Source organism: Pelodiscus sinensis, chromosome 11 (assembly GCF_049634645.1).
Source record: "Pelodiscus sinensis isolate JC-2024 chromosome 11, ASM4963464v1, whole genome shotgun sequence".
Taxonomy (NCBI): domain Eukaryota; kingdom Metazoa; phylum Chordata; order Testudines; family Trionychidae; genus Pelodiscus; species Pelodiscus sinensis.
The window spans coordinates 44,558,349-44,571,174 of NC_134721.1; the positions used below are offsets into that span (position 1 = coordinate 44,558,349).

Below are 12,826 nucleotides of genomic sequence, written 5' to 3' on the forward strand. Positions count from 1 at the left end.
AGATAATGCATTAGTGTAACTGAGAACAGAATTTGATTCCTTCTGAGGACAAGGGCCAAATTCAAGGTGCAAATTACTTGCCTATACGCTCTGCTGCTGACTGGGGCGTCATCCCTCCCTGCCTCAGTTTCCCCATTTATCAAGTGGAGATTGTCATCTGTGTCCTCTCCTCCATGGTCCACTCTAGGAGGGCCCAGTCAAGTCTCAGGCCTCCAGCATCACCCGTCTCTGAGCAGAGACCCTTGCCCCCTCCGTTCTGACTGGGAATTGTAAGGCCACGTAGCCCCCTGCCTTACATGGTGATATCTCCTGCCAGTGACCAGCACCTCTGTGTTACTTTCTGCGTGAGGGCTAAGCACCAGTAGTTACAAGTCTGTGATGGGGTGAAATCCCATGCCAGGCTAGAGGGGGTTACAGGCCAGTTTGTCACAGGTGCCTCACCTGTGCTGTAATTAATTAGGCACCTCTCAGCCAAAGGGTGATAAAGATGATCGGGTGATAAAGGGTCGGGTGATAAAGATGGCAGCAAGGGGTCAGGTTTTGGGAGGAAGCTGTAGAGAGGTGCTTATAAGGGGCCTGGAGCCAGGATCAGCTGAGGACCAGTCGTGCCCCAGGACAACCAAGGGAGCTGATTTGTGGGGCTTTTGGGCATTAGCTAAGCCGTCTGCCATGGTGAAAGGCAGCTGAAGAAGATGGTCCTCAGCCAGAGGGCTCTGTGTTTTGTGCTAAGGACAGGGTACGGGAACCCCTGCCACAGGCAGTTCTCATGAGAGGGGCTATGGTGGTGAAACCTGACTGGTCGTCTAGGGACTCTGCCCTAGTGAACCAGGTACCTCCCATCTCTGTACCATCTGCTACCATGTTACAGCTGCTTAACACCCATCCCACAGCAGCAAGTGCAGAGTGCAGGACCCCTGATGCGGAGGGATCTCTTCTGGGAAGCACGGTACACCTGTGCTCCATGATCTGCGCTCACATGGTAGTTAGTTCTGATGAGATTGAAGGTGCAGGGTTTAAACCACAAAGCTGACATAGGCCGGATGCCAGCTACCTCCGAGACCACAGCCCCGTGTGGCATGATGTGGCAGTTGAGTTCGACTTAGCATGTATGCTAGATGCCCCATCTCCATTTTAACTGGGAGGGGCAAAGGAGTAAGGGTGCCCCGAGGAAGATGGGGGGCAGGTATCCTCAGCTCTGTCATATGCTTCCTGTTTTGGTTCATCAAAGGCAGAATTTGTTGCCTCTTTGGAAAGACATTTACTCTCCTTGGCTTTTATTGGGGGCTGTGAGTGAGGAGGGGTTTGAGGGTAAGTTGGAGTTTTAGACAGTCTTGTTGGGGGGCTGGGGAGAGCCTTGTTTGTTTGACACTGACTCAAAATTGCAAGTGCAGATGTGCCCTGTGCATGGGACAGATCTATTTAAAAAAATCCAATGCACAAACTAAACACACTTCCCTGCCGCCCAGAGGGGGCTGCTAATAACACTGTTTATGCAGCCCAAATGGAAGGGGCGAGAATGAGAGAGATTATTAGTGAAGAACCTGGGAACTGTGCACACATTTCGTGAGGCCTTTTGGAAAGTAGGGCCTTGAAATGTAAGAAGGCCTCATGAGCTTCTGTGGAAATGCCTTGGAGCAGATGGGTTTCTTTCGTGGGCAGAATGAAAACATCTCTGTTTCCTTTTTCAGGCAAATAGGGAACGTTCCCTCTCCCTGATTCCCCCCAACAGGTGTAACTAGCAGTGGAAAGATGGGTCTAATTTGCACGGCTGTTGGGACAGAAGTGGATGCACCAGCTGCAGTAGGGGGCTTGTTTCCAGGGGGCATATTGAGGCCACAAGCAGGATGGATGCTCCAGCTGGGGAGGAGTCTGGCTTTCAGGGGGCATGGAGGCTGGCACAGGCAGGGTGGATGGAGCGAGAGGGTGGGGTCTGGTGTGCAGGGGGCAAAGGGCTGTCCGGGAGATTGTACCAGGTGAATGGTTTGCAGGAGGGACAGACGAGGCAAGGGGGCATAGGAAGGATGGAGGACTGGTTTACGGGAGGCACAGGCAGGAGAATGGTTGTCAGAGGGCACAGGAGCTGGCACAGGCAGAGTGGTTGCCATGGGGAATGGAGGGGGCTGATTTGCAGGGGACACAGCTGAGATGGGGCATTGAAAGAGGGTGCAGTGGGAATTAGCAGAAGGCACTGGCAGGGCGGATGCAAAGGGGGTTGTGGGGAGATGGTCTGTAGCAAGAGCACAGGGGGATGGGGAGTACAGGCAGGGGATGGAGGCTGGTTTGCAGAGGGCATGGGTAAGGTGGGGAACACAGGGAGGATGGCTGTACAGAGGACTGGTTTACAGGAGGGCTGGTTTGCAGGCAGGGGGAATGGGGGCAGGTTTATAGGTACTCACACAGATCACAGAGGTGAAATCCATTGCAACAAAACCAAATGCCCATAGGCACAAGGGAGGTTTGCAGTCAAACTTTGGGAGGGCTTTATAGCAACTCCTAGTGAACCTACCCAGTAACATCAGAAAGCAGTTACTAGAGGCATTCGGGGAACATAGGCAGGATGGATGCTCTTGAAGATGAGGGCTGGTTTGCTATGGAGGCACCGATGAGGTGGATGGAGAGGGAGGATGGAGCGCTTGTAGGAAGAAGGGTGGGGCTATAGGCAGGGGGATGCACTAGAGCAGGGGTCTACAACCTTTTAAAGCATGAGATCACCTTTTTGAATTTAAATGTAATCCAGGATCTACCTCCACCCCAAACACAGTTGCCCCGCCTCCTTCCTGCCCTTTCTCTGAGGCCCCGCCCCTGCTCACTCCATCCTCCCCCATCCTCACTTACTTTTATCAGGCTGGGTGCAAAGGACTGGGGTGCAGGAGAGGGGGATGCAGACTCTGGTCTTGAGCTAAAGAATTTGGAGTGTGGGAGGGGCTCTGAGCTGAGCATGGGGCAGGAAGTTGAGGTGCAAGAAGGGATTTGGGTGCAGGCTGTGGGAGGCAGTTTGGGTGCAGGGGGACTTAGGGCTAGGGCAGTGATTTGGGGGGCAGAAGGGGTTCAGAATGCAGGCTCCACCTGGGCACCGCTTACCACAGGTGGCTACTGGGTGGTGGGGCAGGAGATTAAGGCAGGCTCACTCCTACCCTGGCCCTGCACCACTCCCAAAAGCAGCCAGCAAACTCCCTCCATCCTTGCCAGTCTGTATAGATGGGGTACAGAGTGAGGGGAGGGCCACCCTGATATCAGCACTCCCCCCCTCCTTCCTGTGCACTGCACAGCAGACAGGACACTCCTGGGGATGGGGAGCAGCTCCAAGGCAGAGGGAAGCAGCAGCATGGCAGTGCTGAGGGGCAGCTGAAGTGCCAGCGCTCGTCAGCCCCCTGTCAGAGGCTCCAAGATCTACCAGTAGATTCCAATCTACTGGTTGTTGACCACTGCACTAGAGGATGGGGTCTCATTTGCAGGGGGGATGTGGGAGTTACACTGGGAGACTGGAAGGGTTGCTTTGCAGTGGGGCACAGGTAGATTGGGGGCACAAGTGAGGTGCACCGGGGCTGGTTTGCAGGGGCAGGCAGAGTGGATGTGCAGAGGCACAAGTGAGGTGCACGGGGGCTGGTGTGCAGGGGCAGGCGGGGTGGATGTGCAGGGGCACAAGTGAGGTACACGGGGGCTAGTGTGCAGGGGCAGGCGGGGTGGATGTGCAGGGGCACAAGTGAGGTGCACGGGGGCTGGTGTGCAGGGGCAGGCGGGGTGGATGTGCAGGGGCACAAGTGAGGTGCACGGGGGCTGGTGTGCAGGGCAGGCAGGGTGGATGTGCAGGGGCACAAGTGAGGTGCACGGGGCTGGTGTGCAGGGGCAGGCGGGGTGGATGTGCAGGGGCACAAGTGAGGTGCACGGGGGCTGGTGTGCAGGGGCAGGCGGGGTGGATGTGCAGGGGCACAAGTGAGGTGCACGGGGGCTGGTGTGCAGGGGCAGGCGGGGTGGATGTGCAGGGGCACAAGTGAGGTGCACGGGGGCTGGTGTGCAGGGGCAGGCGGGGTGGATGTGCAGGGGCACAAGTGAGGTGCACGGGGGCTGGTGTGCAGGGGCAGGCGGGGTGGATGTGCAGGGGCACAAGTGAGGTGCACGGGGGCTGGTGTGCAGGGGCAGGCGGGGTGGATGTGCAGGGGCACAAGTGAGGTGCACGGGGGCTGGTGTGCAGGGGCAGGCGGGGTGGATGTGCAGGGGCACAAGTGAGGTGCACGGGGGCTGGTGTGCAGGGGCAGGCGGGGTGGATGTGCAGGGGCACAAGTGAGGTGCACGGGGGCTGGTGTGCAGGGGCAGGCGGGGTGGATGTGCAGGGGCACAAGTGAGGTGCACGGGGGCTGGTGTGCAGGGGCAGGCGGGGTGGATGTGCAGGGGCACAAGTGAGGTGCACGGGGGCTGGTGTGCAGGGGCAGGCGGGGTGGATGTGCAGGGGCACAAGTGAGGTGCACGGGGGCTGGTGTGCAGGGGCAGGCGGGGTGGATGTGCAGGGGCACAAGTGAGGTGCACGGGGGCTGGTGTGCAGGGGCAGGCGGGGTGGATGTGCAGGGGCACAAGTGAGGTGCACGGGGGCTGGTGTGCAGGGGCAGGCGGGGTGGATGTGCAGGGGCACAAGTGAGGTGCACGGGGGCTGGTGTGCAGGGGCAGGCGGGGTGGGTGTGCAGGGGCACAAGTGAGGTGCACGGGGGCTGGTGTGCAGGGGCAGGCGGGGTGGATGTGCAGGGGCACAAGTGAGGTGCACGGGGGCTGGTGTGCAGGGGCAGGCGGGGTGTATGCGCAGGGGCACAAGTGAGGTGCACGGGGGCTGGTGTGCAGGGGCAGGCGGGGTGGATGTGCAGGGGCACAAGTGAGGTGCACGGGGGCTGGTGTGCAGGGGCAGGCGGGGTGGATGTGCAGGGGCACAAGTGAGGTGCACGGGGGCTGGTGTGCAGGGGCAGGCGGGGTGGATGTGCAGGGGCACAAGTGAGGTGCACGGGGGCTGGTGTGCAGGGGCAGGCGGGGTGGACGTGCAGGGGCACAAGTGAGGTGCACGGGGGCTGGTGTGCAGGGGCAGGCGGGGTGGACGTGCAGGGGCACAAGTGAGGTCCACAGGGGCTGGTGTGCAGGGGCAGGCGGGGTGGACGTGCAGGGGCACAAGTGAGGTCCACAGGGGCTGGTGTGCAGGGGCAGGCGGGGTGGATGTGCAGGGGCACAAGTGAGGTGCACGGGGGCTGGTGTGCAGGGGCAGGCGGGGTGGATGTGCAGGGGCACAAGTGAGGTGCACGGGGGCTGGTTTGCAGGGGCAGGCGGGGTGGATGTGCAGGGGCACAAGTGAGGTGCACGGGGGCTGGTGTGCAGGGGCAGGCGGGGTGGATGTGCAGGGGCACAAGTGAGGTGCACGGGGGCTGGTTTGCAGGGGCAGGCGGGGTGGATGTGCAGGGGCACAAGTGAGGTGCACGGGGGCTGGTGTGCAGGGGCAGGCGGGGTGGATGTGCAGGGGCACAAGTGAGGTGCACGGGGGCTGGTGTGCAGGGGCAGGCGGGGTGGATGTGCAGGGGCACAAGTGAGGTGCACGGGGGCTGGTGTGCAGGGGCAGGCGGGGTGGATGTGCAGGGGCACAAGTGAGGTGCACGGGGGCTGGTGTGCGGGGCAGGCGGGGTGGATGTGCAGGGGCACAAGTGAGGTGCACGGGGGCTGGTGTGCAGGGGCAGGCGGGGTGGATGTGCAGGGGCACAAGTGAGGTGCACGGGGGCTGGTGTGCGGGGCAGGCGGGGTGGATGTGCAGGGGCACAAGTGAGGTGCACGGGGGCTGGTGTGCAGGACGGGGGGGGTGACACCGAGGAGCTGGTTTGCAGGGGGCACGGGCAAGGGTTGCGGGGGGGGGGGGGCTGGCTGCTCGGGACCGCAATGCCGGGCTGGGGGGAGCGGGGGGCCGAGGGGGGGCCGCAGTGCCGGGCCGGGCGGCGGAGCATGCGCGGCGGCGGACTGGGCTGGCGCGTGCCGCCGGGCGCGGGGGGGGGGGGGGGCGCCTATTTGAGGGGCAGGCTGCGCGCGGCCGCGCTCAGTGCTCCCTGCCGGCTGCCCCGCCGAGACCGGTCCGGCTCAGCGCACCCGCGGCGGGAGGGGGAGGGGCGAAGGCGGCGCGGGGGGCGGGGGCGCCCCGCGAGGAGGAGGGGGGGAGGCTGCTCGCGCCGCGCGCCCTGCCCCGCCGCATCTTGCATGGCAACATGGCGATGCCGGCGCAGCCCCGGCGCGCGGCGCCCCTCGGGCCGCTGCTGCTGCTCGCGCTGCTGGCCGCCCCCGCCGCCCGCGGCTACAGCTTCCCGCAGCACCACACGTGAGTAGCGCGCCCGGATCGGGGCCCTCGCGCCGCTCCGCCCGCCTCAGCCCCACAGGGGGGACCTGCCCGCCCCGGCGCCAGGGGACCCAGCCCGCCAGGGGACTTGGAGTGGGGGGGGGACCCAGCCCGCCAGGGGACTTGGAGTGGGGGGGGGACCCAGCCCGCCAGGGGACTTGGAGTGGGGGGGGGGGGGGACCCAGCCCGCCAGGGGACTTGGAGTGGGGGGGGGGGGGGACCCAGCCCGCCAGGGGACTTGGAGTGGGGGGGGGGGGGGACCCAGCCCGCCAGGGGACTTGGAGTGGGGGGGGGGGGGGACCCAGCCCGCCAGGGGACTTGGAGTGGGGGGGGGGACCCAGCCCGCCAGGGGACTTGGAGTGTGGGGGGGGGGACCCAGCCCGCCAGGGGACTTGGAGTGGGGGGGGGGGACCCAGCCCGCCAGGGGACTTGGAGTGGGGGGGGGGGGACCCAGCCCGCCAGGGGACTTGGAGTGTGGGGGGGGGGACCCAGCCCGCCAGGGGACTTGGAGTGGGGGGGGGGGGACCCAGCCCGCCAGGGGACTTGGAGTGGGGGGGGGGGGGGACCCAGCCCGCCAGGGGACTTGGAGTGGGGGGGGGGGGGGGACCCAGCCCGCCAGGGGACTTGGAGTGGGGGGGGGGGGGACCCAGCCCGCCAGGGGACTTGGAGTGGGGGGGGGGGGGGACCCAGCCCGCCAGGGGACTTGGAGTGGGGGGGGGGGGACCCAGCCCGCCAGGGGACTTGGAGTGGGGGGGGGGGACCCAGCCCGCCAGGGGACTTGGAGTGGGGGGGGGGGGGACCCAGCCCGCCAGGGGACTTGGAGTGGGGGGGGGGGGGACCCTGCCCGCCCCAGCCCGCGAGGGGACTTGGAAGGGGGGGGGGAGACCCTGCCCGCCCCAGCCCGCGAGGGGACTTGGAAGGGGGGGGGGAGACCCTGCCCGCCCCAGCCCGCGAGGGGACTTGGAAGGGGGGGGAGACCCTGCCCGCCCCAGCCCGCCTCTGTGCCAGGGGTTTGGGGGGAGGATAAGGAAGGGTGTGAAATCGATTCATCTACTTGAAGTTGGGGAATTTTAGCCTTGGCACTTGTTCCTTCCCCCCGGCTGTGGCCATGTCCCCCACTGCCACCCCACGCCTCTCCACAGCGGCTGGCCAGACCCCACCATCTGCCTGGCTGGACGTGCTGGGTTTGTGCCACCCCATGGCCAAAGCCAGGCTGCCACTCCGTCCTTCGCCGCCTTGTTTCCCTGAAGGTGGCGAAAGGGCTCAATGACACCGGTTTAATAATGGCCCTGCCACCCTCAACTTTGTTCTTCCTGCCAGGATAGGTGTTGCTTTGAGTCAAAGAGCACCAAAATTGTAAGCATCAGAATTATTTTTCATGTGTATGCTTACATTTTTTTTGCTTGTGCTTTTAAGGGTGCATTTCAGGAAACACTTCTGTTTTTTAAATGAATGTGACTTCCAGAAGGGCCAAAATATTTTTGAACGAGTGTTTAGACTCCTGTTTAGGCCTTTTAAAAAGAAATCTTATTAACAGCATGATCTGAACTGTCTATTTGGAATCCGTATGGTCTGTTGTGTTACTGTACGAGCACTCTGTTCTAAAAGGCGTAGTTAGCTGTGTTATTTATTCGGCATCACACCACTTCATAGAGATGACTCCAGGGCTGTTACGGAGCCCATTCTAATCATCCTTCTGAGCCCACATGTTATTGACCTCTGATACTGAGCTGTTGGGCTTTTTTTCTGGCAATCTGGCTGTCAAACATACACACACACACACACATTCTTCAGAATAAAACCCCTCTGTTGCTAGAGAGGGGTAGGGATGGTGAATATGCCAGCACTCCATAAATAGCACATCTTTTTAGGGCCAGATCTTGAGACTACAACTCATGAATAATTTTTACTCATATCCCGTTGAAGTTAATGGGCCTAATTTTGGTGTTAATCCTTCATCATACAACTCAAGTTTGTAGGATTGTTGAGATCTTGAAGTTTAAGGATCCAATTTTTTTTTTGGCTCCCTTCCCTCCCTTCTCTGAAATTCTGAACCTATCCGACTATGTTACTTTCCGGAGATCTGTTTTTAATGTAGTGTTAGGGGAGGTTTTTGTTATAAAAATTTAAACAAAGATTTTAAATCAGGAGAAATTATTCCAGAGTAATACAATTTACTAAATAAAAACCTCGCGTCCCTCTTCCACCCAACTTGATTAAGTAAATATTATACATTTGCTATTGTTTGCTGTGCTAGGATTACTCTCTCAGCAGTGTTTTGTTTTTCTGTTTTTTGTATTTTGTTTTTTTGTTTTTATAACCATGTTAAACTCCTGTCAAACCTGTGTTTAGTATAAAGGATCTTTCATGAGCATCTCTAATAAAAGTACAGTGTTACCAGAATGGGCCTGATCCTGCAATGAAATCAGTGGGAATTTGACATGTTCCAGGAATGCAAAACTGGGCCTAGTGATGATGGTCTATGATTTTTAAGCTTGTATAAGGAGGGAAGCTTGGCCCTAGAAGGAGGGTAGTGTGAGCATCTATGGCTTTGCTGGTGGGGAGCAGGGAGCAATTCTGGCTTATGCTACATCTGAAGAAGAAAAGTATTGGGATGAAGACCTCTGCCAGGCCTGTTTGGCTGTAATTTTAGTCTCATTATGACCTGTGTTCTGAACCTGGGGGAAAAAGAGAAATCACGTGTGGGTATTGGATGATGCTGAGGCACGATTGCTGGGCAGTAGGTTAATGCCCTGTAACATGTGGACTGTAATACCTTGTGTATGGTATGCTGGCGCTCCCCGGATTGTAATGTCTGTCACTCAAGGAAAGAAATATTTAACACAAGAAAACTGTTACACTCAGAATAAACCCTGTCCCTAGCAACTCCCCTTATTATAGGCTCTCCCCCCTCCCGGTCCAGCAATCGCACAGACTTAATTTAAGCCTGTAACGCAGGTATAATTTTGGAGGATGCCTTTGTCTGAAATTAAATTGGATGCTAAATTCTTCCAATTATAAAACCAATTTTTCTTTTACTTTGGACAGCGCTTCCATATATCAACAAAGAACAATATTGAGTGTTGATTAGAAACCCTGCTTATCTTTAGAGGTTTTCTGCGTGAATTGCTTAAGTTGTCTCCCTTTATAAGGTCCTCAAGAAATGAGGCTCTTTTTGCAAACCTCCCTAGAACGGTTTCATTATGACCTAGCATGCCATAGGCAATAATTAGAATATTTTTCTCTCTTTTCATAAATAGTTTGTTTCTTGAAAGTCGGAATCCCTTTCCTTGTCTGTAGTGGGCCTGGATATTGGTTTCTGGTTTGGTTCCTGGTAAATAGCCAGTGTTCCATATTTTCTCTCTCCTCCCGGGTAACATGGTTTTAATCATCTTATGCTGAGCTAAGGAAGGCTCGGCTCAGCAGTTGTCCAAAGGGGAATTTCTCATTGAGATTTAGAGAGCAAAATCCCAGATTGAAACAGACCCATTCAGGCAGGCATGTTGGGTGGTGTCCGCTTGACCGACAGATTTCTTGCTATGGGTGGGCCCATGCGGGAGCATGTGTGTCGTGAACAAGATTAATGGCTCTCGCAGGGGTGGGGGATGCTGATGTCTCAAAGTATTTAAAAGAAGAATCAGCTAGTTGGATTTCTGTGAGATCCCTGCGAAGGCACAACAACGGCAGCATGCTTCCGTGATGGATTCGTCATGATCATTGTTAGAATACATAATGCATATTCTCTGTAAATGTTGGCCACTTAGGGGACTGTTCTCCTGTTAGTGCCCACGCCAAGCTCCTGTTAATTTTAATGGGAATTACACGTGCATAACCGCTGGAGAATAGCTCATTTATAAACTGTTATCAGTACCTTACCCTGCAAACCGAGCAAACCCACGCCTGGCACTGTGAACCTGCCGTTTATCACTTGGACTCAAAAGAAAGTCACTATTGGCTAGAGAACGGTGAGCCATTTTCTTCTCCTAGGGTGGCATGTGTGTTTGGAACCATTTGACCCCCTCATGCCGAGAGTTGGCTGCTTAAAGCTCTTGCTGTGCTAGCACATTTTGTTAGTTTGAATATCAGAGGTAAGTCAGGATGGCCTTTCAGTTGAGGGGCTGGCCTGGGATTCAGAGAGCTGGGCATGTTTGCTGGCCCTGCCACAGCCATTCCTATATGAACTCGGGCAGCTGTCAAAGGTGCTTAATTTGAGACCTCACTGGCTTTGTTTCCTTGAGTACCAAGAGCTCCATCTGAGGCTGGTAGGACTTGCAGGTGCTTAGCATCTTTGAAAACCAGAGATTTTTTTTTTAGGTTGCCTCAAAACTGGCCATTTTTGGTAAGTTTGGGCCTCAACCTCTTGATGCAAGTCCATTCCCTATCTGTGAACTTGGGGCAATGATCCCTGGCCTCGCAGCATCATCACGAGGTGCGTAACTTCCACTACGACTACATTTTGTGGGCCCTTTCATGGTGATGTGCAACATGATGTGGAAGAAAACCTCTCTGCACCCCTGAGTGTAGCTGTATGGTGTCCTGTGTCAGTCACCGAAAGGAGAACGGAGGAAATGGTACCAGTGCTCTGCTCTTCCTGTGCAAATGCTTGCAGAGTAGGGGTGTCTCCCTGGGGCCGCGGTCTGTGAGAAACTGTGCCTGCCTGAGGTACATCTTGCTAAGGTCTCCACAGAACTGGCCTTCCCTGTTTGTGAGGCCCTCCCATGCTGCACTGATGGCGGTCGGAGAAGCACGGAATCCAAAACAAACATTGATTTGCTCTATTTCTCTCACATTTTTGCACTCTCCTTCTCTTTCTCTCCCCCTCCTGCCCCTTTCCCCAGACATTCCTTGCTCAGGGCTCATGTGTGAAACAACTGGGACTGAGCCCTTGGTCCTAACAGGGAAGCCACTGTGACAACCATGGCAGCAGAGTGTCAGCATGTGTCTTGTTTCTGACCTGGCTCAGTATTTAAGCTCATTCTGTAGCATCCCTCTCTAATAAGGCACAGCGATTCGTCAGGTTCTTCATTTTCTCTCCATCCTGCTCCCCCTCTCTTCTGCTTTCAAATGTTCCTTGCCACAGCCATGCTCCCTCTAGCAGAGAGGAGGCCAGGAAGGTGGCTCCCTCTGTGTGGATCACTGATGGACAATATGTAGATGAGGGCTGTTTCTTGTTTATTGCCAGTGGGTTAAATATATCCTGCTCCATGCTTAGGTGAACCCTCTTTATCCTGGCATCCCTGCTCTCCTTCTCTTAGCCCTGGAAAGGTTTGTGGGTTATTTTAAACGTTAAAGACATGTGTGCGTATGTGCATGCCTGTGCCATTTAAAGTAACAGGGATCCTTCTGAGTGGTGGGGGGTGGAATTCAGTCCTCTGAATCCACAATCAGGCCTAGATCAGTGGCTCCTTTCTTAGGAAACTGGTATTTCAGTGTCAGCTGCAGGCTAACTGGGAACCTGGGAGTTTATCTTCAAGCAACCATCTCAGCTTTTGGGCTTCAAAAGCCAGCAGAGCACCCTCGAGGGTCTAGTGCTGGAGTGTGTTTCTTCAATGTACCACTGTACGTGCACAATAAACAGCCGCTTTGGGTTTTGGTTTTAAGTGGAAGAAATAGCCAAGTAGGATGGAATTTTTAAAAACTCATTCTCAAGCAAGAAGTACTTGAATTAAATACTCTGCTAGAAAGCACATTGTCGAACATTTAAATATGTGCTTCCCTAAGAATCCTGGGAAAGCAAAGCACATTCCCTCAGCAGATTTGTTTCCTTTCTTGGTGTCAGCAATGGTTTGTTGTTGCAGAGTGGCTCCTGAGGCCTGGGCTATCTGCTCTGGTTTGTTATTGTAGGGCTATGCAGCACTGATCACTGGCATGGCATAGATGCCTTTTGGGCTGGGTCATAGAGAGGGAAATGCACTCAACTGTTTCTTTTGGGGAAAACACATGGGCAGAATTACTCACCTACTTTGACAGCTTCCTTCTGAGTGTTTGGGTGAGTCCTTATTTCAACAGTCTTTTAATACTGGTTGATAAAATTCAAGACCAGAAGATATTAGATGATGAATATACTGAGCATTTTCCTAGAGTGAAGAATTGGTTCTTTTGTCTGTAATTCAGAGGCCTCTTGATGTCAACTTCTGCATGCGTGTATTGTTATGTTTCACCATATCTGTTGGGTGCAAGGGGGTGGGAGTTGGGCTGCAGAGCACGAGGCTGAGGCATAAGAATCTAAAGCAGGCCATGTAAATTTAGTGTGGCATGTGGTTTCCATATCCAGTCATGCACTCCATGCAAACCCTGAATCCTTCCCTGCAATTAGGAGAGTGAACAGACTCCTTGAAGGCTGCTACGCAGCGATCTAGTGGGGGCACAGGAGAGCAATGCATGCGGCTCTGTCGGCTGTGGGAGACTCTAAACGTCTCCTCTGAAGTTCCCAGTGTCAACCAGGTAGGGAGTGAGAAACAAGGCTTGATTCTGGCA

The 12,826-nt window shown here is 56.3% G+C and overlaps 1 protein-coding gene across 2 annotated transcripts in view; it reads left to right on the forward strand.

Annotated features, from left to right (window-relative positions):
• The first annotated feature begins 6,060 nt into the window (after positions 1 to 6,060).
• Positions 6,061 to 12,826, forward strand: part of CACNA2D2 (calcium voltage-gated channel auxiliary subunit alpha2delta 2) — a 425,783-nt gene continuing 419,017 nt past the window's right edge. Inside the window, exon 1 of one of the 2 annotated variants that reach the window (XM_075939506.1) lies at positions 6,061 to 6,331. In XM_075939506.1, coding sequence (XP_075795621.1) covers positions 6,222 to 6,331 — 110 coding nt within the window. In that variant the 5' untranslated portion in view covers positions 6,061 to 6,221. The remainder of the gene's footprint in view (positions 6,332 to 12,826) is intronic. The other variant, XM_075939507.1, reaches the window with a different exon arrangement.